Genomic DNA, 24688 nt, shown 5'->3' with positions numbered 1-24688 from the left:
TCATTAAACAAATGCAAACACATGTGCTTTGAAATGGGTGGGTGTATAAGAACATCCTGCGCAATTATATCTAGGCTGCCACCGATTTATATCACAGGCTTGCATATATCTGGGGGATATTGAGTCATGACGACAGCTGAGCATGACAAATGCAGCAGAACACAAGTTGGAATGCCGAAGAAATGCAATTGCAAAGCCCGTGCAGACAATCATGCACACAGGAGTTTTCCCTCAACACACACGTGGCCGCGCTTAGAGGCGCTTAACCACCTTGATTAACCCGGAGCACAACCCCCGGAGGCTCCGCCGCCCGCGAGCTGTCTCCAGGCATGCAGCCGCGCCTTCATGTCCAGGTGGGGACTGTCGCGCGTCCCTGGGGACACACGCCCTCCTCCCGCATCCCCTTGCGCGAGCACACGCGCGCCCCACGCCCCCCACCGGAGAAGCGGCCGCCCCGGGGCTGGGGGCAGGGCTCGGTGGGGCGGGTGCGCCGCGGGGCGGGCCTCGGCGTCCGGGGAGGGGACAGGGGCGGGCATGGGGCGGTGCCCGGCTCACGTGGGCGGGCGGGAGCAGCTGAAGGTCCGCTGCGGAGCCGGGGCTGTCCTCTCGCGCGCGGCGCTGGCCAGGGCGGCGGCGGTGAAGGAGGAGGAGGAGGAGAGGGAGGAGGAGGAGGAGGAAGGCGGCGGTGGCGGCGCCGGCGAAAGAAGAGGGGAGGACGGGGGCGGCGTCGGACTGGAGCCGAGCGGCGGCGCGAGCTGCCCGGGGCGCTGTCGTGCGCTCGCCCGCCGGGCCCCCACCCCCGAGCTACACCCTGCCGTGCCCAGCTCTGCCCGCGTTCGTGCCCCCGCGGGGAGCGCGCCGGGGCTGCCCCCCGAATGACGGGCGGAAGGTTCGACTTCGACGATGGCGGCACCTACTGCGGCGGCTGGGAGGAGGGCAAGGCGCACGGGCATGGCATCTGCACGGGGCCCAAGGGCCAGGGCGAGTACTCGGGCTCCTGGTCGCACGGCTTCGAGGTGGTCGGAGGCTACACCTGGCCCAGCGGCAACACCTACCAGGGCTACTGGGCGCAGGGCAAGCGGCACGGGCTGGGGGTGGAGACGAAGGGCAAGTGGATGTACCGGGGGGAGTGGTCCCATGGTTTCAAGGGGCGCTATGGGGTCCGGCAGAGCCTGTGCACCCCCGCTCGCTACGAGGGTACCTGGAGTAACGGGCTGCAGGACGGGTACGGCGTGGAGACCTACGGGGACGGAGGTGAGCGGCGTCGCAGGTGGCTCGGCCGGCGGGCGCGGTGGGCTTAGCGGCGGCGGCGGCGGGGCGGCGGCGGGGCGGCGGGGGGACAGGAGACGCACGTGTCCGGAAACCCGCCAAAACACCTGGACTGCCTCCCACCCACCTCCCGCGCCCGTGTGGAGGGTGTGTTGGGACGCAACTGGTGCGAGGGAGGTTGCGGGGGGGTATCTGACCGGGTTCTGGGCGCGGGCGCCGTGGCCACACTCGGGGCAGCCAGGCGTGAGGATACCTGGCGGGCGCCAGCACAGCGCTGCCACCGGGAGGAAACGCCGCCCGCCCGGGAGGTTGGGCTGGAGAGAGGACGCTGTCACTTGAGCCCGTCACATTACGTTCCTGATCCCTCCCTCTCCCGGCCGGGTTTGAAATCGCCACTCCCTGGGCGTTAGAGCGAGCGCCCTGGGCTTGCGAGGCTGGCGGTGGGTGCTGACCGCTCCGGGATTGGTTTCACGAGGAGTCGTATTTCGCTGCTGGTCCTCTAGTAGCCTAAAGATAGCAGTCAGAACCCCATAACTAGGATGTGGGGGAATGGTACCTTATTTGGGGTGCGTTTGGAAACACCCTAGCGAGGGGAGTAGAAAGGGCACCTGACGCAGGTGGAGCTCGGAGGGTGTGGTGTTTTGTTACTAGTTTTCGTTCGGTTCCTCAAGTATTGGTGTTTGGTCAAAAGAATGGTAGTGTTTGTTGATCTGGAGCTGTATGGACAAATCACTAGGAAAACATTTTAGAAATGAACAAGGAACTCTGGGTTTTAAAACGTACAATTGAGAGATATGGTCCCGGTAGTCGTTAAGTTAGCAGCTGCTTTACTCCTGAGAATGGCAGTGCCCCAAACTGATTTGCACAAAGGTGCATGACCTTAACAGTATGCTGGTGAACAAAACTCACCTTACCTTGATATTTAACAATGCTTGCAAAAGAATTTATGTGCATATAGAGCAGACTTTTTCTTTTCCATTAGGAAAGGTATACATTATTGAAACAAGTGTCAGAACCTGATGAATTTCCTTGTGTAATAAGCTGAGAAAGATGAATAGGTTATGCTTCGGCAAAATACATTTTTCTGATAATAAACATAATCATAGTTCATTGAAGAGGGTTGTAGGAGGCGATGCCATCTTTTGGAGTTAGGCACCCCAGAGTGGGAGGGTATTAAAGGGACCCAATTAAAAGTTCCTCCAGCCCAGGGCAACCCCAGTTACCTATTTAAAAAAAAAAAAAAAGCTTATACAATTTATATACTTCACTTACTCAGAACACGGGCCGTGTTTCAAATGCAAAACAGCAGAATGGTAGGATTTGCTAAAAAGGACATTTTATGGTCCTAAATGAAGGACATGTTTCTCATGGATTAAAAGGAAGAAAAAAATCATCCTCGAATACTGTTATATGGGCTGTTTGAGTCCCAAATTCCACAGTAGTTAATTAGGGCCTTAAATGTTCTGAATGGGCCCAGGGTGCCTTGATAGGCAGCCCTATCAATATATTAGCTTGTGATTGGACTTTATTGGAGGCTCCAGCTCTTCAATATAATTAAATTCCATGCTCAAAAGTGGGACACAGTATTTATTTTTTAAATGTGTGCACCATGTTATAACCTTTTAGGAAGGCTGTGGATAGTTCTCTTCAGTTCGGGAAGGTTAAAAATAAATTAGTCTTCTCTTAAAGTTACTACTCATTAAACAAAATCTCTTGGGTATTCATTTTACCTAGTAATCAAAAAATACATATAGCACAGTGAATGAAGGTCTCTGTATGTTTTGTGGAAGCTCGAGGAAGTGTTCAGGCTGACTTTGTGGATAATCTGCCTTCTGTTTAAAACTTAAAAAAAAATAAAAACCTTAAAATTTGGCATTCCCATAAAAAAGTGGTTTTCTTTTTCTACAAAAAAAAAAAAAAATCTAATATGCCACCAATTAAGAAGGGGGGAAAAACTTAAAAATCACGATTGTGAGTTTATTTGTGGTAGGTGGTTCCCTGCTTTCTTTCATTTGTCACTCTTTGATCAGAAAGTCCTTACTCATAAAAGGTGGGGTCTAAGTGGAAGTGTATAACTTACTTCATACGAAGTTTTTGGCCGAAATAGGAATTAATCACTTTCCCTATTGTTACTTGAATTAGCTTAGGTTTTATTTATTTTTTTGCCCTCTGCACAATTAGATGTTTGTCCCTGTACACCCTCTGTCGGTCTTAGGGAAAATCTGATCCCATGTATTTTGGGGTGACATTAAGTTAGAGGAGGAAGGAAGTAGTAATTCCATGTGAGAAGTATCATGTGCCTTATTAGTGATTTGTAATAGAAACCCCTGAATATTACATCAGAATAAATTGGTACTGTACTCATGAAATCCAAGTTGAGGTGCCCAGCATTTTTGGTGCAAATTCTGATCTGCTGTACTTCATTTTTTCCCAACTGTCATAAAACCACTGGAAATGTCTAGGACAGTGGTCGGCAAACTCATTAGTCAACAGAGCGGCAAACCGCGTCTCGCGAGCCGCAGTTTGCCAACCACTGGTCTAGGAAAACACATTGTCGTTAACGGTATGCATACTTGCACACACCCATCTGTAGCAAATAAATGTAAGTTTGCAGGCAACAGTCTTCATTTGATTGGAACTCATTCTGAACTAGAGGCCTTCCAGTACAAAATGGCTCTATCTAGAAAATCAGCTCCCACGTGAAAAATCATAGAACAGAATTTAAAACCAAGCCCATAAAAATGAGTCTTAACGCTTGTGAAATCTGCATCTATCTTTAAGTAAGGAGCCGAGAGGACCTCATTAGAGCTTTAGTTGAACAGCAGATAAAGAAGATGAGACCCACCTGCTTCATAAAGAAACAGTGGCCCTTTTTTCTAGTTTCACTGACTAAACTAAATATAATTTAAGCTTCAGATGAACTACTAACAGTTTGGCTGTAAATTGGTTTCTAGCAAATCCACTAAGAAATTCTTCCATATACTGTGATTTAACAGAATAGGATGGGAATGTGGCCAGCTGTTCGCCTGGCCTTCCCTACTTGACAGAGTCCTAAACTTTCTAATTATTGTTGTTGCTGTAGACTGCTTGGGTTTTCAAGCAATACTTCTTTGGAAATTCCAAATATTAGTCTTACTTTTGAGGTATCAATTCAAAGAAACTAGCTGTTAATGTTCTCTCGCTGCTAAACATTTACTAGGATAATATGATTGCAGTTTAAAAGTATAAATACTCTACTTACTGATTCAAACAGCACCCCTGGAAACTTTTCTGGCAAAATTAACTTGTCATTATGTAGGAAAGGTAGAAGGATATAATCTCAGTATTCCACATTTATTTAAAAGAACAAAATATTTAAAATAAGGTGGTTTGTTTTAGTATGTGTAAGTCAGATGGTATACATTTTATCCTAGAATTTAAATTGTATCTATGTGGGCAAAGGTAAAGTCAAAATTGACATTTCCCGATAATTCCATTTTTCTCAATGTTAAGGTGGTGATGTTTGAAGATGGCTAGTATTCAGTAGGGAGTTTCTCACCTTAAAATGTTCTATATGACTGGTCCTGCCCTTTTGGGTTTACCCTTAGAGAAAGCGATTGCCCACCTACCTCCTCAGAAGTTCCTAGATGTCTGGTTAAGACTTTCACATCTGCCAGCATATGACATTCTCAGTACCAGACCGATTTCGTATTTCACTGTTGCCCTGCTATTATCTGTTTACTTGTATAACAGAATGAACAGAAAGAGAAGATAATCTTGAAATCAGTCCAGATTTGTTTATTTAGGGGCCACTGTGGTTTTAACTTTTTAAGTGTAGCCCTTGTTAGAAAGCCCTGAATAGTACATAAAACAACTAGCATTTTTTGCTCAGAATTTTGAAATGAAATGCATGCCACACAATGGACATCTGAGGTGGCAATTCAAAATGAAAAAGACTGCAAGGTAGCTCTATTAAATCAGAAACAAGGAGGTCAAGACAGACCGTAATAATGATTCATTTTCTATGATCCTGTGAATTGTTATGAATACAGAAGTAATTGCATCTTAAAATTTCCACATAGCTTTGTTTGGGGAGGTACTATAATTTATTTTTTATTACTTTGTATAAATTAGCTATAATGTGGTATTCAAATGGTTTATTTTTTCAATTATGGCTTACATTCAATATTATTTTGTATTAATTTCAGGTATACAGTTAGTGGTTAGACAATCATATTTTACAAAGTGTTCTCCCCCTCTCCTCCCCCCAATATTTCCAGGGGAGATACCATAATTTAAATTTTGCTTTTACTGAAAGGAAATGGCCTTGATTGTGAAAAGAAAAATTTAAGTGTGCTAATTTTAACATTCATTTCTTCCTAAGAATATTTAAAACTCTGCACCAGGCTATTTTTTAAATGTGCCTTTGCTAATTTATTTAATAGAAAACCTTACTGAACATAAATTCTTTAGATTAGAGCTTATCCTCTTCCTGAAAAGGCATAATATTCATTGAAAAGTGATCTGGTATCAAAGTTTTAAGACATCGTTGCTCTGAGATGAATTCCATAATAAGAATGGGAGGTTTCCTTTGGCCTGATCTCAGTTTTTCTGGGGATAGTGTATTCTTTTTCGCCATCATAGCTGTTTACTATAAAGTTACCAAATACCTACAGACTACAAACCACACAAGCCATGAGTCTAGAAATGTTGTGTTCTCTTAGGATAATTCCTGCCCTCAGAGTGCTTCTAGTCGATGCAGTGGCATGGGCTAGGGCAGTGGTCGGCAAACTCATTAGTCAACAGAGCGGCAAACCGCGGCTCGCAAGCCGCAGTTTGCCAACCACTGGGCTAGGGAAATCAGATGGCCCGGAGAAAGCAGAAATTTGGCAAGTAATATGGGATAAACCTTTTTTTTAATATACATATATTTTTTAACTATAATTGACATGTTAGTTTCAGGTGTACAACATAATGACTCCACATGTGTGTATCTTGTGAAATGATCACCGTAATAAGTCTCGTTCACATCTATGTCTAACCTTTCCACCTGGAAGTAGACAGTGTTAAAACAAATTGCCTAATTTTTCATCATGGTTCACTATATTCAGGATATATATTGTTTTTGTCAAATCACTGTTAGCTCAAAAACTTTTACCCAAATTTAAGTAATAATCCTAAATATTAAACTTTTCCCCACCCCCTCAAAAGGGTGAACATGGTAGAAAGATTGTTTGTTGACCCATACCTTAACAATTTTAAGTCCTTGATCGTGTTGGAATGTTGTACCAACAGACCCAAGAGTCATTTTTAGAGTTTTTCAGCTAAATTAGAGTCATAAATAGTAAAATTAGAATAAAATGCACAAGTAGAACTCATTTCATCTCCTACTATGGCACTACCTTTCTAAGAGGGATTTCTTTTTATTTTTTTTACTTTTCAAAAATAAAAAAATCCATTACAGTTAACATTCAATATTAATTGTTGGCGTACAGCACAGTGGGTTAGACATTTATATAACTTACGAAGATCAGAGGGATTTCTGCTGTGTTCATTTCAGGGGTGAAAAGTTGGTTTCCAGTGATCACTCTTGGTATTTGAAAGTACTGGTTCTATCTGAAACTGGCATAAATTTTTAGATGAAAATCAAAACCAGACTATTGGAAAATCCTATACAATTCCAAAAAGGCATATAGACACCATTGCAGGACAGAGATTCCCAAATGAAAAGGTTCCCTTAGTCTGGGGAGGCTGTGGGATTTGACCTTGGGCCCTGTGCCCCTGGCTGTCCAAGTGGACAGCGGCCCTGGCAAGGATCACGCGGCCTCCACCCCAGATTCATACTGTGCTTTGGTCTCTCCAAGGTACCTACCAGGGCCAGTGGGCCGGCGGCATGCGGCATGGCTACGGAGTGCGCCAGAGCGTGCCCTACGGCATGGCCACGGTGATCCGCTCGCCCCTGCGCACCTCGCTGGCCTCGCTGCGCAGCGAGCAGAGCAATGGCAGCGTGCTCCACGATGCTGCGGCCGCCGCGGACACCCCGACGGGCACCCGTGGCGGCTTTGTGCTCAACTTCCAAGCAGACGCCGAGCTCGCGGGCAAGAAGAAGGGTGGCCTCTTCCGCAGGGGCTCGCTCCTCGGAAGCATGAAGATCCGCAAATCCGAATCCAAGTCTTCCATCTCCAGCAAGCGCAGCTCGGTCCGCAGCGATGCGGCCATGAGCAGAATTAGCTCCAGCGACGCCAACTCCACCATCAGCTTCGGCGACGTCGATTGCGATTTTTGCCCCGTGGAAGACCACGTGGACGCCACTACCACAGAAACCTACATGGGCGAGTGGAGGAACGACAAGCGCAATGGCTTCGGCATCAGCGAGCGCTCCAACGGCATGAAGTACGAGGGCGAGTGGGTCAACAACAAGAGGCATGGCTACGGCTGCACCCTGTTTCCCAACGGCTCCAAGGAAGAGGGGAAATACAAAAATAATGTTCTGGTCCGTGGAATAAGGAAGCAGCTTATACCGATAAGAAACACAAAAACTAGGGAGAAGGTGGACAGAGCCATCGAAGGCGCGCAAAGGGCAGCTGCCATGGCAAGAACCAAAGTGGAAATAGCCAATTCAAGGTATGTAAACGCAGCGTGCCCGGTTCTGCCGGGTGGTGCCATGTCATTTTGTTGTCCGTCTGTCGGTGACATCGCCAATAGGTCCTACCACTGCCGGAATCAAAGGTGGCAGTGATTAAGCCCAATAGAATCAGAGTCAGAAATGTCCCTGCGCTGTTCTGAAACTTTCCATCATCAAAAAACGTTGAAGGCACATTGAGGTCCCCTTCCTGTTACAAATCACTTCCCTAATCCTTACTGTGATGGAGTTCACGCAGGACCTGTTTATTTTCTGAGTCCAGAAAGTTATACATATTTTAGAAAGAACTCCTGAAATACTGCCATGGAAACATACCTGGTATAGGTGAGTCCCTTTATCCTAATATGTCAGTTCTAAGTGTTTACAACTCCCTCCTGTAGAATTATCCTAATTTATAAAATTCAGGTTCTGTTTTCTGAAGCCTTGTAGGTGACATTGGTTTTGAGAAAGCCTCCAAGATCCAGATTGGCAGAAGTTTGAAAGTTACATGACAAAACCTAGCATGCATTCTTGAAAACAACATGGGAGAGGCAGAGGCACGAAGGCTCACAGAAATCGCCTCATTCTGTGCAGGAAAGATTAGATCACTGTGTATTAAAAGGAAGGGGGGCAGGGAACCTGCCGTGGACAGATGGGACTGTCAGTGCGCCAAGGTTGGAAGAAAGTAGAGCAGTATAGACAGGCTGGAGTGAGGAGGAGAAGGTGGGTGAATAATAGATTGAGAAGTAGGGTGTATGTGGGCACAGAAGGTCTATGTACTTAAAGCTTTACCATTAATAGCTGGGTTCAGGGATCCAACCAGAGGGATGGAGAAATCTGTTGGGAATAGAATTTTATGAAGGATGGATGTCATGTTAGACACAAAAGAAAAAGGGGCGGTTGTAATTGGAAATATTTTTTAGCCTTATTTCAGTGGGTGCTGAGGGACCACAGTTGTGTGTGACTTGAAGCAGACATTTAGCATAGAATATTAACAATGCATTTACTGTCCATAGAAGTAAACCTCCTTTGAAACCACAAAATATCATCATGTCTTCAGGTTTTTATTCTTAGCATTGAATGAAAGACACCCACCTTTTTTTTTTTTTTTTTTTTTTTTGGTTGAAACATGAAATTTCTGATATTTGAACTTTTTCATGTGGCAATTTCATATACTTCCAGACCTATAAAGTTTGTGCGTGTGGTGTTTTTTTGTTTGTTTGTTTGTTTTGAGTTTTTTTTAGTGCCCCTATTCTATGGCTACTATTTACTTCTGAGTGTCTGAAACACTGCTTGGCAAATGGGAGATTTTGCATTATTTATAGCAGGGGTGGGGAATGTCTGGCCCTCGGGCCATATAAGACCCACGAAATCATTTAGTCTGGCCCTCGAAGGCGCACAAAGGGCAGCTGCCATGGCGAGAACCAAAGTGGAAATAGCCAATTCAAGGTATGTAAACGCAGCGTGCCCGGTTCTGCCGGGTCGTGCCAAGGCATTAGGGGTGAGTTAATTAAATGTTTGACCAAATATAGCAGGCTAATTTTTAAGTTGATAATTTTGTGTGGCCCGAGAATGATGTTATAAATATCTAAATGGCCCTTGGCAGAAAAATGGTTCCGACCCCTGATGTATAGATACCTATTCTAATACTAAAAGTTTTTGAAGGTTTCCATTGCATCTCAAATCAATCCTCACTTAAAGTTAGTATTTCTTGTTAATCAGCACAAACTTCTATGAAAGGTCTCTCCTGTCTTCACTGCCAAGCATCTTTTATTTTAGATTTTGGTTTTCTCTGGTCACCAACCAATGTATCTATCTGCTTTTCCATTTGCTTTGTAGATAAGATGCTTGGCACATCTAATCTGCTGGCTTCCCTGGTCCTCAGCTAACTAAAACCAGTCATACACCTAGCATGTAATTTCTAGCACGCTCCTGGATTCTTCCATTTCATTTTCACCTTACAACCTAATGCTATAGTGGAGGCAGTTCAGTCTTGCCTGATGGGAGGTAAGCCATGCAAGACACTCTGGCATCAAAAGACTTTCTTATGCTTTCTGTGATTACTGAGTTTATGATTAGTTTATATTGGAGGAATCTACATAACGAAAGGGAACCACTTGCAATACAAAGCTGACCTGTGATTATATTAGTATCATGAAGCTCTTACCCAAGTCCTAGCCATGTCCTCTCTGCTGGAAGTCTTTTGGGAGTGCTCTTATGTAGTTTGGGAGTACTGTGTTACACAGTTTATAATCGAGAGTTCTTTAGCTTAAGATGTTATACTTTGCACTGGTTAACTTCGTAAAAGACTTTATTTAACTATTCAAAAAGGCTTGGTCCATTATGCTCACAGTCACAGGGCAAATGCTGCTTGACTCCACTTATGAAAGTATGGAAAGTGGCCAAACTCATGGAAACAGAGAGTGAAAGTGGTTGCCAGGAGCTTGGGGGAGGAGGGACGTAGGAAGGTGGGGTTCAACAGGTATAAAGTTTCAGTTTAGCAAGAAGAAGAGTTCTAGAGAGCTGTGCACAGCATTGTGTCTGCAGTTAACAATATGCTAGTGTGCACTTAACCTGTGTTAACAGGGTAGATCTCACGTTAAGCCTTCTTACCAAAATAAAAAAAAAATACTCTGTGGATGATACACTAAACCAAAAATGCCCACTCAGTGAACCCTTTCTATTTTACTTACTTTCACTCTTGTAGTCCCCATCCCTTGCTTTAATGACTGCTTCAGGTACTGAGCTTTGCAACTCGTCTTGGTAGGAAGTAACTGAAGGCCTGGCATTCTCCCTGTACTAGCTCTGAGTTTAGAGTTCTGCCTTCTTACAAAACTTTTCTTTAAAGTGGGGAGGGGCAGCTTCTGTTAAGTTTTTGGAGATCACTGCCTGGGGAAGCCTTCTAGCTGTCTGACTGTCATAATCCTGCCTCTACACTCTAGGATGGAAACAGATGGTGACAGGACGGGAGAGCCAGCCTAAAGCAGTGACAGCCATAGGCCTTTGCTTGCACTACCTTCACTTTATCAGATTAGAAGAAAGAAAAAGTAGGAGACGGGAGCAGCCAGCCTCACTGGAGCTAGCGGGATGCATGGCTGCGAGCTCCCAGAACTAGGGGGAAGAGTCAAGGAGGGGGCAGGCCAGCCTGCCGTGGGGGGCTGTGTTCCTCCCATTACCCCGTTAGCATGATATGGACTCTCAGTGCCCCAGCAGCTGGTAACAGCCACACCTAGGCAGGTAGTGTCAGGAGGGAGCCCTGTGCAGTCCCCTGTTCTCCTGGGGCCCCAGCCATAGCTGCACGGGACGGGGTGGGGGGGTGGGGGGGGACAGAGAAGCCAGGTAGAGGGAGGAGGGCCTGAAGCTCAAGGTCTGGCACGAAGGAGAGCTGGCTGCATCTGCTCCCAGAGCTCGGGTCTGGGTTCCGTGTTTGCCAATTTTCGACTTCAATATAAAAAATGACGTAGTTTGAAAAAATCCTTCAGGAAAAGTATATTTCCCATACCTTCTTTAAAAAGACATATTACTATTTCATACCACTCTCCCCCTGCCCTCCATACCCAGAATGACTTGGCCACGGCAGCTTCCCTTTGCTGAGCCCTTCCCTCTGCCTGGCCCATGCCCGGCTCCTGGGCCTCCCACAGGCTGCTCTGTCCTCGGGTTTAGGCACAAAGTCTCTTCTTCACTGAGTCTCTCTCCAACTCCACACCCTCCCACCCCACTGCCATCTCCCCGGTCTACAGCCCCCACTGGGCTACATTGTCACTTTATTTCAGCCTGTTTGTTTAATAGCTCTTTCTCCAATGAGGTTAGAAAGCCAGGCTGCAGGCAGCTTTGCTCACCTCCGTATGCCCAGCAGCTAGCTTGGATCAGGGCACTTCCCTGAGGCCCCGAGTAAATATTTGATGAATGAGTGAATTAAATTCTCACTGCTTAGGGTCTCAACACGGCCAGTGCTTCTAATTCCGTTCTGCTGGACATTTATAAGTCACCATTTTAAGAAAAGAAGCATCGCGCTCATAATTCATCAGGCTCTACTCGAACAATAGTCAAGGAAGAAGTGCAGAAGATGCGGAAGGGTGCGTTGCAGGTACCCTTTTCTTCAATGAAGTCAACATCATTAAAGTGTCATAAATAAGGCAGGGCCAGGCAATGAGAGCTTCAGGTTAAGCCAAACTGTTATCACCATTCCTCATAGGTGTTGAGCTGGTCCAGCGATACATGCGGGTACTTCCTGTAAGCAGATACAGAGACTCCAAAAAGCCACCTTACTTAACTAGAACAGCATTAGTTCATCCTGCATATTGGACATCACCAACATATATGAGAAGTCAGGACATGAGAGCTTACTGCCTTTTCAAAATCAAAGTTTGCTGAGTGTCAGCTGGCTTATTTTTCCTATTGAGAGATTTTTCTTGTCTTGCCTATTTAGGGTCATAGTTTTAATGATCCTCAATAGAACAGTCCCTCGCAAGATTGCTTGACTCGATTCGTACTTCACTTATTAGTCATTAAAACCCAAGGGCAGGTGTGAGTCAGTGCACATTATGGATCCCAGTGGAACTTTCTACCACCTGGAACAAGCTTGACCTCCGCCAAGTGGTTGGGAAGGGCAAGGAATTTGAAATTCTTCAATTCCGTTGGACAGAAGGATTCACTTTCTCTTTTTCAAGTCAGAATTATAGTTCACGTTCTGTCTTTCCTTCCTTCCTGTCTTGGGGTCATACCATATCTTTGAAAACAATTTTAGATCACCTCTTCCATGAAGTTTTTGCTTCTTCTCCTGGAGCTCTGGTTCATTCTCATTTATTAGCATAAGTCATTTTTGTAGGAAGGCACGTCCTTGTAATGCCTAACAAGTCATTTTAATGAAAAAGCTGTTAAATAGGTAAAGAAATTTCGGAAGGAAATTACCTAAAATGTGGGGATTTACAGCTCACGAGAGTATTAATTATTTTCTGTAGCGGTGCCGCCTGTGTCCTTCCATAGCTGCCTTTCTGCCTGTCACCTGTTCCCACCTGTGATCCCAGCCCTTCTCCACACCAATTCCAAAGGCTCGGTTAAAACACTCAGGCTCTGAATTGCAGACAAGTCACCATGAACGAGGACTGGTAACTTGCCTCTTTCTTCACAAGAGGGTTGCTGTAAGAGTTGCATGAGGGAGTGGGTGTCACAGGGCTTTGTAAACTGTATATCACTAAATAGAGTTAATGTTTCCGAAAGCACGTCGACCCTGCAAGTACCATTCCCCAAAGTGAAAGCGGATAGGAGACCAAGAATTCAGACTGGGGTGGAGGTAGAGTGGGGGGAAGGAAGGAAAGGCAGGCTTGGGAAGCAGAAAGAGGGATAAACAAGAGGAAAGGAGTTAAACCCCCACACGCTTGACCACTGTGTGCAGATGTGAGCACAGTTCAGAACTCGCCCCCTTCCCAGCCTCAGGTCTGGGTAAAATCAGTATACTGTCAACAGGCAATTCTAATTTTTAAGACAAAAGAAAAGGCACAGGGAAATGGCGTATGTATTTATTTCAAGCTACACTGGGGCACTATTCTGAAGACAGTATAGGAAAATAAAGATATTTCTCTTTTGAGCGTTTGGGTTTATTAGAGTGGGTCACCAGTATCCTTTATGTGCATTATCCGTTTTGTATTGCACATAAAAATCTTAGATGCGCATTTCTCCTCTTCGCCCACGAGCACCCCTTCCCCATGCCGAGAGTGAGGAGCCTGCTGCGACCTTCTCCCGTTCTTCTCCAGGCTGTTTCAAGAAAGTCACGCTTCTCTGTACCAAAGTCCCAGACATCTTCATGGGCCAGGCAGTCGCTGCGAACCCTCTGTGTGGGCGTGCAGAGGGAGCAGCTGGCACCAGAAAGATCACCTGGGCCAGCAGGAGGTCTGTCCCACCCCCAGCAGGGGGGAGTCAAGCTAGGATATCATCGTCCCCAGAGTCCTGGCTGGGGAACAGAGAGAAACTCCTGGCCCAGCCCCTGTCCTTCAACTCTGATCTCTATCGCCTCGCCATTTAGCAGGTCATTGCACAGCACATGGGAACATACTGTGTTATGAGAACTTCGTAAAACATCCCGAGGCTATCTTGCTGCTAAATATCTTTCTTTTAAAAAAACTCTTCATCCAGCCCTTCCAAGTCAAGGCCCATTCAGAGACGGTGTGGCATTGAGGTGGCCCTGTGTTTTAATGATCAACACGAAGGTTCAAGCGGTAAAGATTGAATGAAAATTGGTCTTGGGCCATAATAATGGGAGGCTCACACAGTTTTCCAGACGTTGGGCCCATGATAAACATACTTTTTGAACCCTGACTCAGGTAGACATGGCTCTCCACTTTGAGTAAGCAGAGAGGGCAAGGAGAAGATGCCGTGTGTGGTGTGGATGGGATAGGAGAGCATGTTCAATTCAGTACTTGATGAGAACTGGAAAGAAAGGGGGGAAAAACTATAATCCAGGGTGCTGATGATAAACTAGGTTTTGGGACACATGTTGGCCTTGTTTTAACTGTAGAAATCTGCATTTACTTCAACAATACAAACTGCAGCAGACCATCTCACTTAGCTCTGAAATATGACAGTTTTGTGATTCTGTGAATGGGAAGCATTCAAGCAGCAATTACACTGTAGGAGAGCTGCATTTGTAATGAAATCCCCCCCCCCCCACCCCGTCCTGTAATGTCTTCCGGAAAGCCAGAGGCATGGTGGCCCATCCCAGGTGCTCCGCATGAATTTGAGCTTTGACCTGGAGAAACGCTGCTCTGGGGCAAGTGTCGAGTTCCGTGTGCATCTAACAGAGCTGGGAGCCGCCTCCTCCGGGCAGCTGCCCGGCAGCCCAACCCGCCCGCTCACAACTTTCCATTATGGATTAAGCTGACTGCCAGTCTCACTTCGCTCAAGACACCACACTGGACGCTTGCAAGACCAGTGCCTTGCAAATCTTTGAGATGCTTTTCTTATTATAGATGAAATATGAACATTGTGTTTAGGAACAGGATCCAACAAATGCCAAAGGTATTTATGTAAGTCATTCAGCTTTAGTACAACAGCCTCTTGAGAATTAACCAAATAAGCTTTTAATAATGTTGCCCTTCTATCTTAGTTGGTGTTTCCCATTTATTTAGATAATATACTCAGTTCAAAATAAGCTGCTTTATCAGAAATTTAATTAACATGTAAGGAATCAAGGCTGCCTCCAAAATAGTGCAACTCTTTGAAGTCCAATCTTCTTAGCATTTCCCCGAGTGCCAAAAGAAACTTATTCGAGCCAAGGAAAACACACTCACTTTCTAGCGTCTTTAAAACATTCACTTATGCCAGAGATTAACAAATAGTTGTGTGAGTTTTTAAAAACTTTTTAAGTAAGGTAAAAATTTCGCTGAATTTTCCTATAGCAAGTCAATCAAATTTTGATCTCAGTTGCTTAGTCTAGAAGCCCCCCAATGTTTAACGTTTTACATCGGTGTCAGAGTTTTTTTGAGTTAGTATATCAAGATTTCATACATTTGCATCCATTCATTAGGGCCCAGGGTTGAGCATCCTATGGGGAGCCTGTTTGTCAAAACATGTTAAGATATCCCGTAAAAGCTAGAGTTTAGGGTTCAAGAGTCGAAGGGAGGAGCACCAGGTGACCAGTTTACCCACCGCCTCTGGTTTGTCCCAGTGAATGGAGAATCAGCTCAGCTTTGGACTGATAGATTACCTTGGAAAGGTGCAAATGCCCTGGACGGGTGGTACCTTAGCCCTTGTCTGTCATCAGTTACACGTTAGTTAGCACTCTGGTTTGGATGCTTAGCCCATTTGATAAGATTTGGTTCTTAAACTCAGTGAAACATTGATTTTATTTTTTTATAAGTGATTTCACATATGCATATATAATTATTTACTTAAAGACAGAAGAAAGCCCGCCTCCCACATTAGTACATTTCTACAATATTTAGAGTCCTGATAAAGCCATTTCCGCTGTCAGTGCCCACTTCACATTTGCTCTCCCTAGCCTCCTTCCACCAAGTGTATGAAGTGCCTGCTATAGAAGACTTTTTCCTGTCACTACTCATTTTAATTGTCTCTTTGTGACATTAATTGATTACATACTATGTAAATGTAAAATTATGATTGGGACTCGGTCCTTCCCATGAGAGAGTCTAGTTGGGTCAGAGAAAGCATTTAATTACCTGTCGGATGATTGGTACCTAGCTGTGAGGTTAGGTAGCCCAGAGGAGGAGCTTAATCATAGCCTAGGGATGGAGGCATGATTTTGCAGGTGGTATCCAACATGAGAACCAAAGGGTGTGCACATGTTCTCCAGAAGATGGAGAAGAGTGCCAAGGACAGCAGCCCACGTGTATTTGGGCCACTGTAAAATACTGGGCATGGCTGGAAAAGAGAGTGCTAGGGAGGGGTGTTGAGAGATGAGGTGGAGACCTGTAAGGGGAAGTTTGGACATTATCCTCAAGACAAGGGAGGGCTTTTGGTAGTCTTAAGCAGGAATTACCTGGTCAGACTTAGAAAGATCACTTTGGTTACAGGTAGTATAGGGTTAGGGAAGAGTAAGGAGAGAGAGAACTGGAGAAAAATGAAGTAGTGATCTGCTAACTAGCAGTCTAGGGAAGGAGAGTCCGTGGGCTGAGCTAAGCGATGGCAGTGACGATGGAAAAAAACAAATGTTGGGCAAGAGCCTCCAAAGCAGACTCAATCGGACTTGATGGTTGGTTGAATGCGTGCAGAGAACCTAGAAAAGGCAGTCAGTGTGGTTCTGGATGGCCCACCGGATGGGCGGTGGTCCTGTTGATTCACATACGGACCTGAGAATAAGGTGCGGGTTTAAAGAGGAAGATGAGTTTGCAATGGATTTTTGACTTCTTGAATTTTTGAGGTGCTGGCCCCAAAGACAACATGGAACACGGGCCTAGAATGCAAAAAGATTCCCACTCTTCATATGGAGCTCAGACCAGAACTCGGCAGAACAAAGACACTTAGGAGGCCAGGAAAGGAAGAGTATGCAGATGATGTGAGAAACAGCTCTTTTTAAGAAGTACACATAAAGCAGTTCTCACATTAAGTGACCAGAAATCTGTTGCCTTTGAATAATGCGACTCAAGTATCAGAATATCTGCACTTGAATTTGTGAAATATATGCTTTCGAAGATTTGTGCTGAAGGGACCCACCCAGTGAGCAAGATCCGCTGGCCTGTTTCTTTCTTGGCAACAGAGTAGAACAGAATATCACCCTTGCAAATTATTATGCTAAAGAACATCATTTGGCAAACATTTATTTAGTGTCAGCTCTGTCCAAACATGGCAATAGGCCCTAGGCATACAGAGATGAATCAGAAACAAAACCTGTCGTGAAGCACAAATACCATGCTGATGGGTCGGTAGTGCTTCTCTGCAGCTGGGCAGGTGCTGTGAGCATGGTGGGGCTGCAGGTCAGAGGGACCCCCACCCCCGAAGAACCTAAGCCAGCCTGGGTGAGCCTGTCACAGACACTGTCTAGCTCTTTGCATGAGCATCTCTCTGTGCCTGAATGCCCTCACCCCAGCCCCTTTCCGTTTTCTAACCCCACGTTAAATTCCTCCAGGCCATCGGATGGTAGACAGTGCTTCTCCAGGTACAGCCCACCATCCCCTGCAGCACATCTCAGGGGGTTCCTAAAAATCCCTGGCCCCCCACCCAGTGCTAAATTAACCTTTGTTGGGGCAAGGCCCAGAGCTTCCCACGTTACTCTTAGGCACACTAACCCTGGTCAGTAAGTGTAGGTTGAGTTTTGATAGGAATAAGATCATGAAAGTTTGGCAGTTAATTTTCTACTGTTGGCCTTGGGGAGTCTTTAAAGGGATTTGAAGGGAGCCATCAGCCTTTGCGATGGAGTTAAGGGGGCCAAGACCTAAGGCCTGGCCTGTGGAGGAGAGGATAAAACCCCAGTCAAGGTCAGGGTGGTAGAGAGGCAAAGGATAAAACTTACAGGAATTGATGGACCAGAAGTGGTGGGTAAGGGATGGAGGCGAATCTTAGATACTAGTAGAGGGGTCCTCAAACTTTTTAAACAGGGGGCCAGTTCACTGTCCCTCAGACCGTTGGAGGGCCGGACTATAGTTTTAAAAAAAAAACTATGAACAAATTCCTATGTGCACTGTGGGTTTGGGACGAGTCGGCTGCTAAGCAGGACAGGCAGCGGCACCCGGCGGGCCGGATAAAGTCCTTGGCGGGCCGCATGTGGCCCGCGGGCCATAGTTTGAGGACGCCTGTTAGTGTCTGATATTGCAGTGGCTCTCCGTAATGTTAGTGAAAAGGTTCATTCATTCCAGAACATGGGGGAGTTTTGTCGAGCATATTAAACAAGTAGTCTTCTGGGTCTCTTACTCCAGTCCATAAATCCTCACCCAAGGAGTGGGGCTGAGGAAGTGGGCAAATGGACCCGTTTGTCACAGAAAGCCCAAGTCTGGGCGACTTCCCCTCCATTTGCGTGGTTTTTGAACCTGAAGTCACATGCCAGTTCCAGCGAGGTTTCTGATAAAAGTTATTCAGTAAGTGAACATAGTGAAACATCGCTGACCATTTACTTTTCCAACTCCAGGTGTGTCCGCAATCAAAGGAGGGTGGACTGAAAGGGACAGTGCCCCACTGTGCCAGTTGTTGGGAACATAACCCAAATTAACACGGACCAACCACGTTGAAGGACTCGTAAGGCGCGCAGGTCACCAAGCAATGGCCCTGGTCTTCTCAGAGTTACTGAGCACCACGTGCACACTCAGGACTGCGCTGGGCCTGGAGGGGGCGGGGGTAGGCTGGGGCCCATGCCTCCATAAGCTTAGAGCTGGTTGCACATATCTTACACTCACAGGAAGTAGTTAAATCACACAGAGAGGTCACTGTCAGCCCTTCACTTCTCAGTGCTCTGCCTCGCTTCATGCAGGTTTCCAAAATTCTCTAAAGGGTCCGTCTCATAGAAATTAAACAGGAATTGGTTGACTTGTTCAGAAAGGGCTTTCAAAGACTTCTGACGAAGCTTCTTGGGTGGGCTTTTCTTTTTTCATGTTACTGTACAAAGATAGTAAAAGCATTTTTCAGAATTACCTTATTCTTCTTGCACTGCACTAAATTGGAATAGCTTTCAGCCTATTGTTGGAATGATGAAAATCTGATTAAGGAGTGAGCCGTCACTAATGTTGAATTCCATCAACAAAAATGAGGGACAGGAAAGCATATTTAGGGATTTTATTTTCTTTTTTTTTTTTTCCTTCAGAACCTTCAGTGACGTGTTAATTTTGTGGTGTTAGAGTTGTTACAAAACTTTATTGTTGAGAAGTTTTCTTTAATTACAGCTGCTATATTGGTAACAGTTATAACCATCCCAGAGCCTCCGCTGTATTTGGTGCCCAATAAGATCTTAAAGGTATTTCAAGGGAATAGAAGGGGTAAGCCAACAAAGGAAAGAAAAACAAAGTCTCAAATGACCATCCCCCACACACAGGTTCTGTGTAAACATGTGTGTAGACGAGTCTACATGAGCACGCATGCATATGAATGCTGGCCCTGAAGAAATGCCGAGTAATGAGAAAAAGAAGAAAAATTGGAGACGGCATGAATATGGAGGGGTTCCTAGCATAATTGGTGTGTCTGGTGCCAGATGGAATTGGCCTGGAATGATTTCATAGAGAATTGGAGCCTTGAGCAATATTTTGAAGGGAAGCGAAGGCATGATTTTGTCACAGGGGCAAACGGGGTTTTTGCCAGGTGGGGGAAGGACAGCGTGTCCGGTGACTCACAACCTGAAGAGAATGAGAATCGCTCAGAGGCAATAAAGCCCAGCAGTGCTCATTATCCGTGGGCAGGACTGTCTTGTACCTTGCTGGAGATCTTACTTTTTGCTTCATAGCCTTATTACTCTTCTCCTAGTGTTCTATGTCCTAGCGACTCCCATTGCCTGTAGAACCTGGAAACAGGGGTCTTTCCTATGCAGACACCTTCGTCCTGCAACCAGGAGAGATGATCCAGAAAGGCAGCAAATCTGTGGAGAGCGGTGGTGCTAGTCTAAAATTCCTGAAAATTAATGCTTTGGGTTTGTAGAAAAGAATACACGTAACAGTAAAGTAGGAGGCTAGAGATGCTGGATATAACGTTTGTGGATGATTCAGACTGTAGAGCTTCCTCCTCGCTTGAGAAGTCTTACAAACATGTGTACAGAAGTGTATTCAGCCCCCCTGTGGGCTGTGCACCCCCCTGCTGGTGCGTGTCAGCTAAGATGCACAGTGTGGTGCTGTGCCGTGGCGTGAGCATAGCTGAGTCATGGGGAGAGAAGAGGACAATGAGATAAGGGTGCTGACTGCTCAAGGATCTGAAAAGCACTATCAGGCGTTATGCAACACACAAGTGGAAGCCGCCTGAGTTCCCAGCAAGGGAGTAACATGAGCAAAACAACCTCTGAGGAGAATGGTTTGCGCTGCCATGCACAGGGGGTGGATCCCAGGCAGCAGCAGCTGGGACCGAACCAGGAAGGACAAGAATAAATGTGTCCAGCCATAAAGAACTGGACCCTTGTCATTTGCAAACATACAGCTGGTTTTGTCCAAGGGAGTTAAAACGCTGGGACCTGAGCATCGTTCGCTCAGAGCACAAGGGCTCATGAATCATGGTGGAGACATTTGAGGAGGAGGATAAGGAATCTTTTGACTCATGGACATTTAAAGGAGGAACAAACCGAGAGAGGAGAGTCCTGTAAGAACTGTCATGCTCAAGGATTGTGCATGTAAGAGCTTCCAAAGGAAAGGAAAACATCACAATCAAAGATTCACGTTGTCCTCCATCATGAAAGAGTTGTTCGGGAAGCAAGTAGAGAGGGCTGGGGTAGAGAAATTTATCAGGAATTTTCCAGGACGGTGACCCATGTCTGGAAAGAAGCGGGGAGTTATTTTATCCTAAAACACTAATCTAAGACAAGGTACTGAACCAGGTCTGAGTGTGGTTAAAACTAACATATCTATTTGCATAATTCCATGATTTAAAAATCAAACCAAATTAACAAATCCCCCCCCCCTTTTCTTTTAATTTACTTTGTTAATGGAGTAGCCGTTGCGGTATCTAGCTCAAGCATGTCAAACTCAAAGGCTAACACAGGCCAAATAAACGGGGCATGCGGTCCATGGGCCGCGAGTTTGACATGCTTGATCTAACTGGTCAGTCAGAAGATACTCAGAGCGTTCATGGAATCCTCGTGCTCACTTTTGTTTTGGACTAAGTCCATATAGACAAATGAAATGAACATCTCTGACTTTCTTTGCCTTCGAAAAGGCATCTTTCATTTTTATTAGTTACTGTGTGTGCAAAAATGGATCAAGAGAATGAGCACAGACATGGCTTGCATGGAGATACCTGTCTTCATAGTTAAATAAAGAATGTGGAAGCTTTGCAGTGGCTAATTTCAGGCCCTGGACCTTACCATCTAGGGTTGCACTACAGGAGAACATGTGTAGGTGTGTCACCTGCGTGGAGTAGGGAGGTAGCATGGAGAGAACAGTGAGTGAGTTAGGGGGTCCGCAAAGAGCACTTGGGTTCAGCTTATGATCAAAACCGAGGAGGTCCCAGGGATCTGGTTTTTTGTGTGTGTGTGTGTTTTGTGTTGGTTTTTTTTTGTATTATGTTCCATGATACCGTCTACGGCCTTCCCTGGTCCCTGCTCTGACCTGTCACTTTTGTGGGCCCTCCTCTCTGGTTTGTAGCAGAGAATCTGCCTAACCTCCAGGAGCTGGCATGTCCTGCTGACCATCCAGCCTCTCTGCAAATCCTTAGTGGCAACTCATTTCTTGAAAGGACCCTGTTGCTCAGCCGGGTGTGAGAATTCCCCTCTCCTGCTAGAAGGCAGGTGGGGGTGGGATGTTGATGAGATACAGGGGTCTCTCTTGAGCAGTCTGATTTTCCTGTTAAGAGGAATCTGGTTACATGTATATTCTGTTCTAGTTCATCAACAGTGTTCTTATTACTCACAAAACAGGAAAATATGAAAAGAAAAAATACTTTTACTAAGTGGCAAACACCTCTTAAATGAATCAAAATATAAAATTGTTTATATTAGATGCTCTTCAGGTATAAACTGCTCTTTCAAAATCATGGGGTACAGTTTGGCTCAGTGGATAGAGCATTAGCCTGCAGATTGAAGGGTCCCGAGTTTGATTCTGGACAAGGGCATGTACCTCGGTTGCAGACTCAATCCCCAACATGTAGGAGGCCAACCAATCGATGTGTCTCACATTGATGTTTCTCTCTGTGTATTTCTACCCCTCTCTTCCACTCTCTCTAAAAATCAATTCGAAAAATATCCTCTGGTGAGGATTAACCAAAAAAAAAAAAAAAAAAAATCATGGGTTACACTGAGTCATGCTTTATATGTTTGTCTGTAGGAGGACTCTGAATCAGCCAGAGATATATAAAGCTTAAGTTTTCAAGCCATGGAAATTAAAAAGGGATTTCTTTGTAGAAAATAAGGAAGTTTTTAGGCAAATTGATATAATTATAGTCCTTGTACCAAATAAGTATAAAGACCTTTAGAACTTAAAACAGGCTGTGCATAACTGGATTTTCTCATGACATTTGCAGGATTTTTTATTTCCCTCTTTTTTCAATTCTTCCTTTCCCCCTTCCATTCAACCTCTAGAATAAGTATGAAATCCTGCTTGCTTAAATTCTAAATACTTTTTAGAACTCTGAATTAATAAGTACTGAACTAATGAACAGCGAAGCTATACAGACTTACTAAGTTTTCCCTGATAATTAAGCATAAATCTAAAGCTAGCTAGAATCATTTTTAGTAAGAATAAAATGTTTACTTACTCAACACCTGAGAAGAAAATGATATGAATAGATCGTTTTTAAACTTCAGTGGCCTATTATGTTTATTAGTATACTAGAGACCCGATGCACAAAATTCGTGCAAGGGGCTCAGCCCTCGCAGCCACAGCCTCGGAAGGACATCCGGAAGGTCATCCAGCTATCGGGTCTAATTAGCATATTACACTTTTATTATTATAGATACTGTATAGCAGTGGTTCCCAACCATTTTTGGCCAGGCCCACCTAAGCATCTCTAAAATCCTGATGCGTCCCGCGCCACCCCCCCATGACATATAATTCTTATTCAAAAAGTGAACTCCTATTCACATGGAGGAAGCCTAAAAGGACATTAACTTGATCTAAACAAGCTTCCAAAGAACACAGCATCCATGAAAGAGAAAAAATAAAAGAACGAAAGGACAGTTGAAATACTGAGGAAGAAATCACTAAGAAATTGTTTAAAAAATAATAATAATATGAAGTGATATGAAAAAATAGCAAATAAAGTTTCAAAACATATAATAGAGAACTGAAATGCATAAAAATGTCACAATATATATTTATATACTATATATGAAGCCCCTAGAACCATAAGAAATGCAAAAAATTTACTGTTAATAACTCATTCTCGAATTGCCTCCCTTAAAAATCAAATTATCCCCCTGTGGGAACCACTCCTGTATAGCTAATAGAACCAGTTCTATTTGTTATACCTTGCATGGAACCTAGCACAGATGTCAAGACATTTTAGGTACTCTAAATTCTTGGTTTTCTTTCTCTTTTTTTTTTTTTTGAGGTTATTTGGGGTCTTTTGTGGTTCTATATACTTTTATTTATTTATTTATTATTTTCATTTATTTATTATTTAAAGTATTACAAATTGTAGTTCATATGTCTCCTTTTTTTCCCCATTGACCTTCCCTCGGCCTTCCCTACTCCCCAGCACATGCCCTCACTGCACCCCCCTAGTGTCTTGTGTTCATTGGTTATGCTTATATGCATGCGTACAAGTCCTTCAGTTGATCTCTTACCCCTACTCCAACACTCCCCAGCCTTCCCACTGTAATTTGACAGTCTGTTCGATGCTTCTCTGCCTCTGTATCTATCTTTTTGTTCATCAGGTTATAATGTTCTTTATTATCGACAAATGAGTGAGATCATGTGGTATTTTTCTTTCACTGCCTAGCTTATTTCACTTAGCATAATGCTCTCCAGTTCCATCCATGCTGCTGCAAATGGTAAGAATTCCTTCTTTTTATAGCAGTGTAGTACTCCATTGTGTAGATGTACTATAGTTTTCTAATCTACTCATCTGCTGATGGGCATTTAGTCTGTTTCCAAATCTTAGCTATGGTGAATTGTGCTGCTATGAACATAGGGGTGCATATATCCTTTCTGATTGGTGTTTCTGGTTTCTTGGGATATATTCCTAGAAGTGGGATCACTGGGTCAAATGGCAGTTCCATTTTTAATTTTTTGAGGAAACTCCATACTGTTCTCCACAGTGGCTGCACCAGTCTGCATTCCCACCAGCAGTGCGTGAGGGTTCCTTTTTCTCCGCATCCTCGCCAGCACTTGTCGTTTGTTGATTTGTTGATGATAGCCATTCTGACAGGTGTGAGGTGGTACCTCATTGTTGTTTTGATTTGCATCTCTTGGATGATTAGTGACTTTGAGCATGTTTTCATATGTCTCTTGGCTTTCTGAATGTCCTCTTTCGAAAAGTATTTATTTAGGTCCTTTGCCCATTTTTTTTATTGGATTGTTTATCTTCCTTTTGTTAAGTTGTATGAGTTCCCTGCAAATTTTGGAGATTAAACCCTTATCGGAGATAACATTGGCAAATATGTTCTCCCATGCAGTGGGCTTTCTTGTTGTTTTGTTGATGGTTTCTCTTGCTGTGCAGAAGCTTTTTATTTTGATGTAGTCCCATTTATTTATTTTCTCCTTAGTCTCTCTTGCCCTAGGATCTGTGTCTGTAAAGATATTGCTA

General features: G+C 44.6%; 1 protein-coding gene across 2 annotated transcripts in view; it reads left to right on the top strand.

Annotated features, from left to right (window-relative positions):
- The first annotated feature begins 567 nt into the window (after positions 1-567).
- Positions 568-24688, top strand: part of JPH1 (junctophilin 1) — an 87458-nt gene continuing 63337 nt past the window's right edge. For both annotated transcript variants that reach the window (XM_080646456.1, XM_080646457.1), the window contains exons 1-2: positions 568-1254; positions 7113-7872. In XM_080646456.1, the coding sequence (XP_080502582.1) occupies positions 876-1254; positions 7113-7872 (1139 nt within the window). In that variant the 5' untranslated portion in view covers positions 568-875. The remainder of the gene's footprint in view (positions 1255-7112; positions 7873-24688) is intronic.

Source organism: Plecotus auritus, assembly GCF_963455305.1.
Source record: "Plecotus auritus genome assembly, chromosome: 11".
Taxonomy (NCBI): domain Eukaryota; kingdom Metazoa; phylum Chordata; class Mammalia; order Chiroptera; family Vespertilionidae; genus Plecotus; species Plecotus auritus.
Note: the sequence above shows the minus strand (reverse complement) of the source record. Positions and strands in the feature narration are given on the sequence as shown.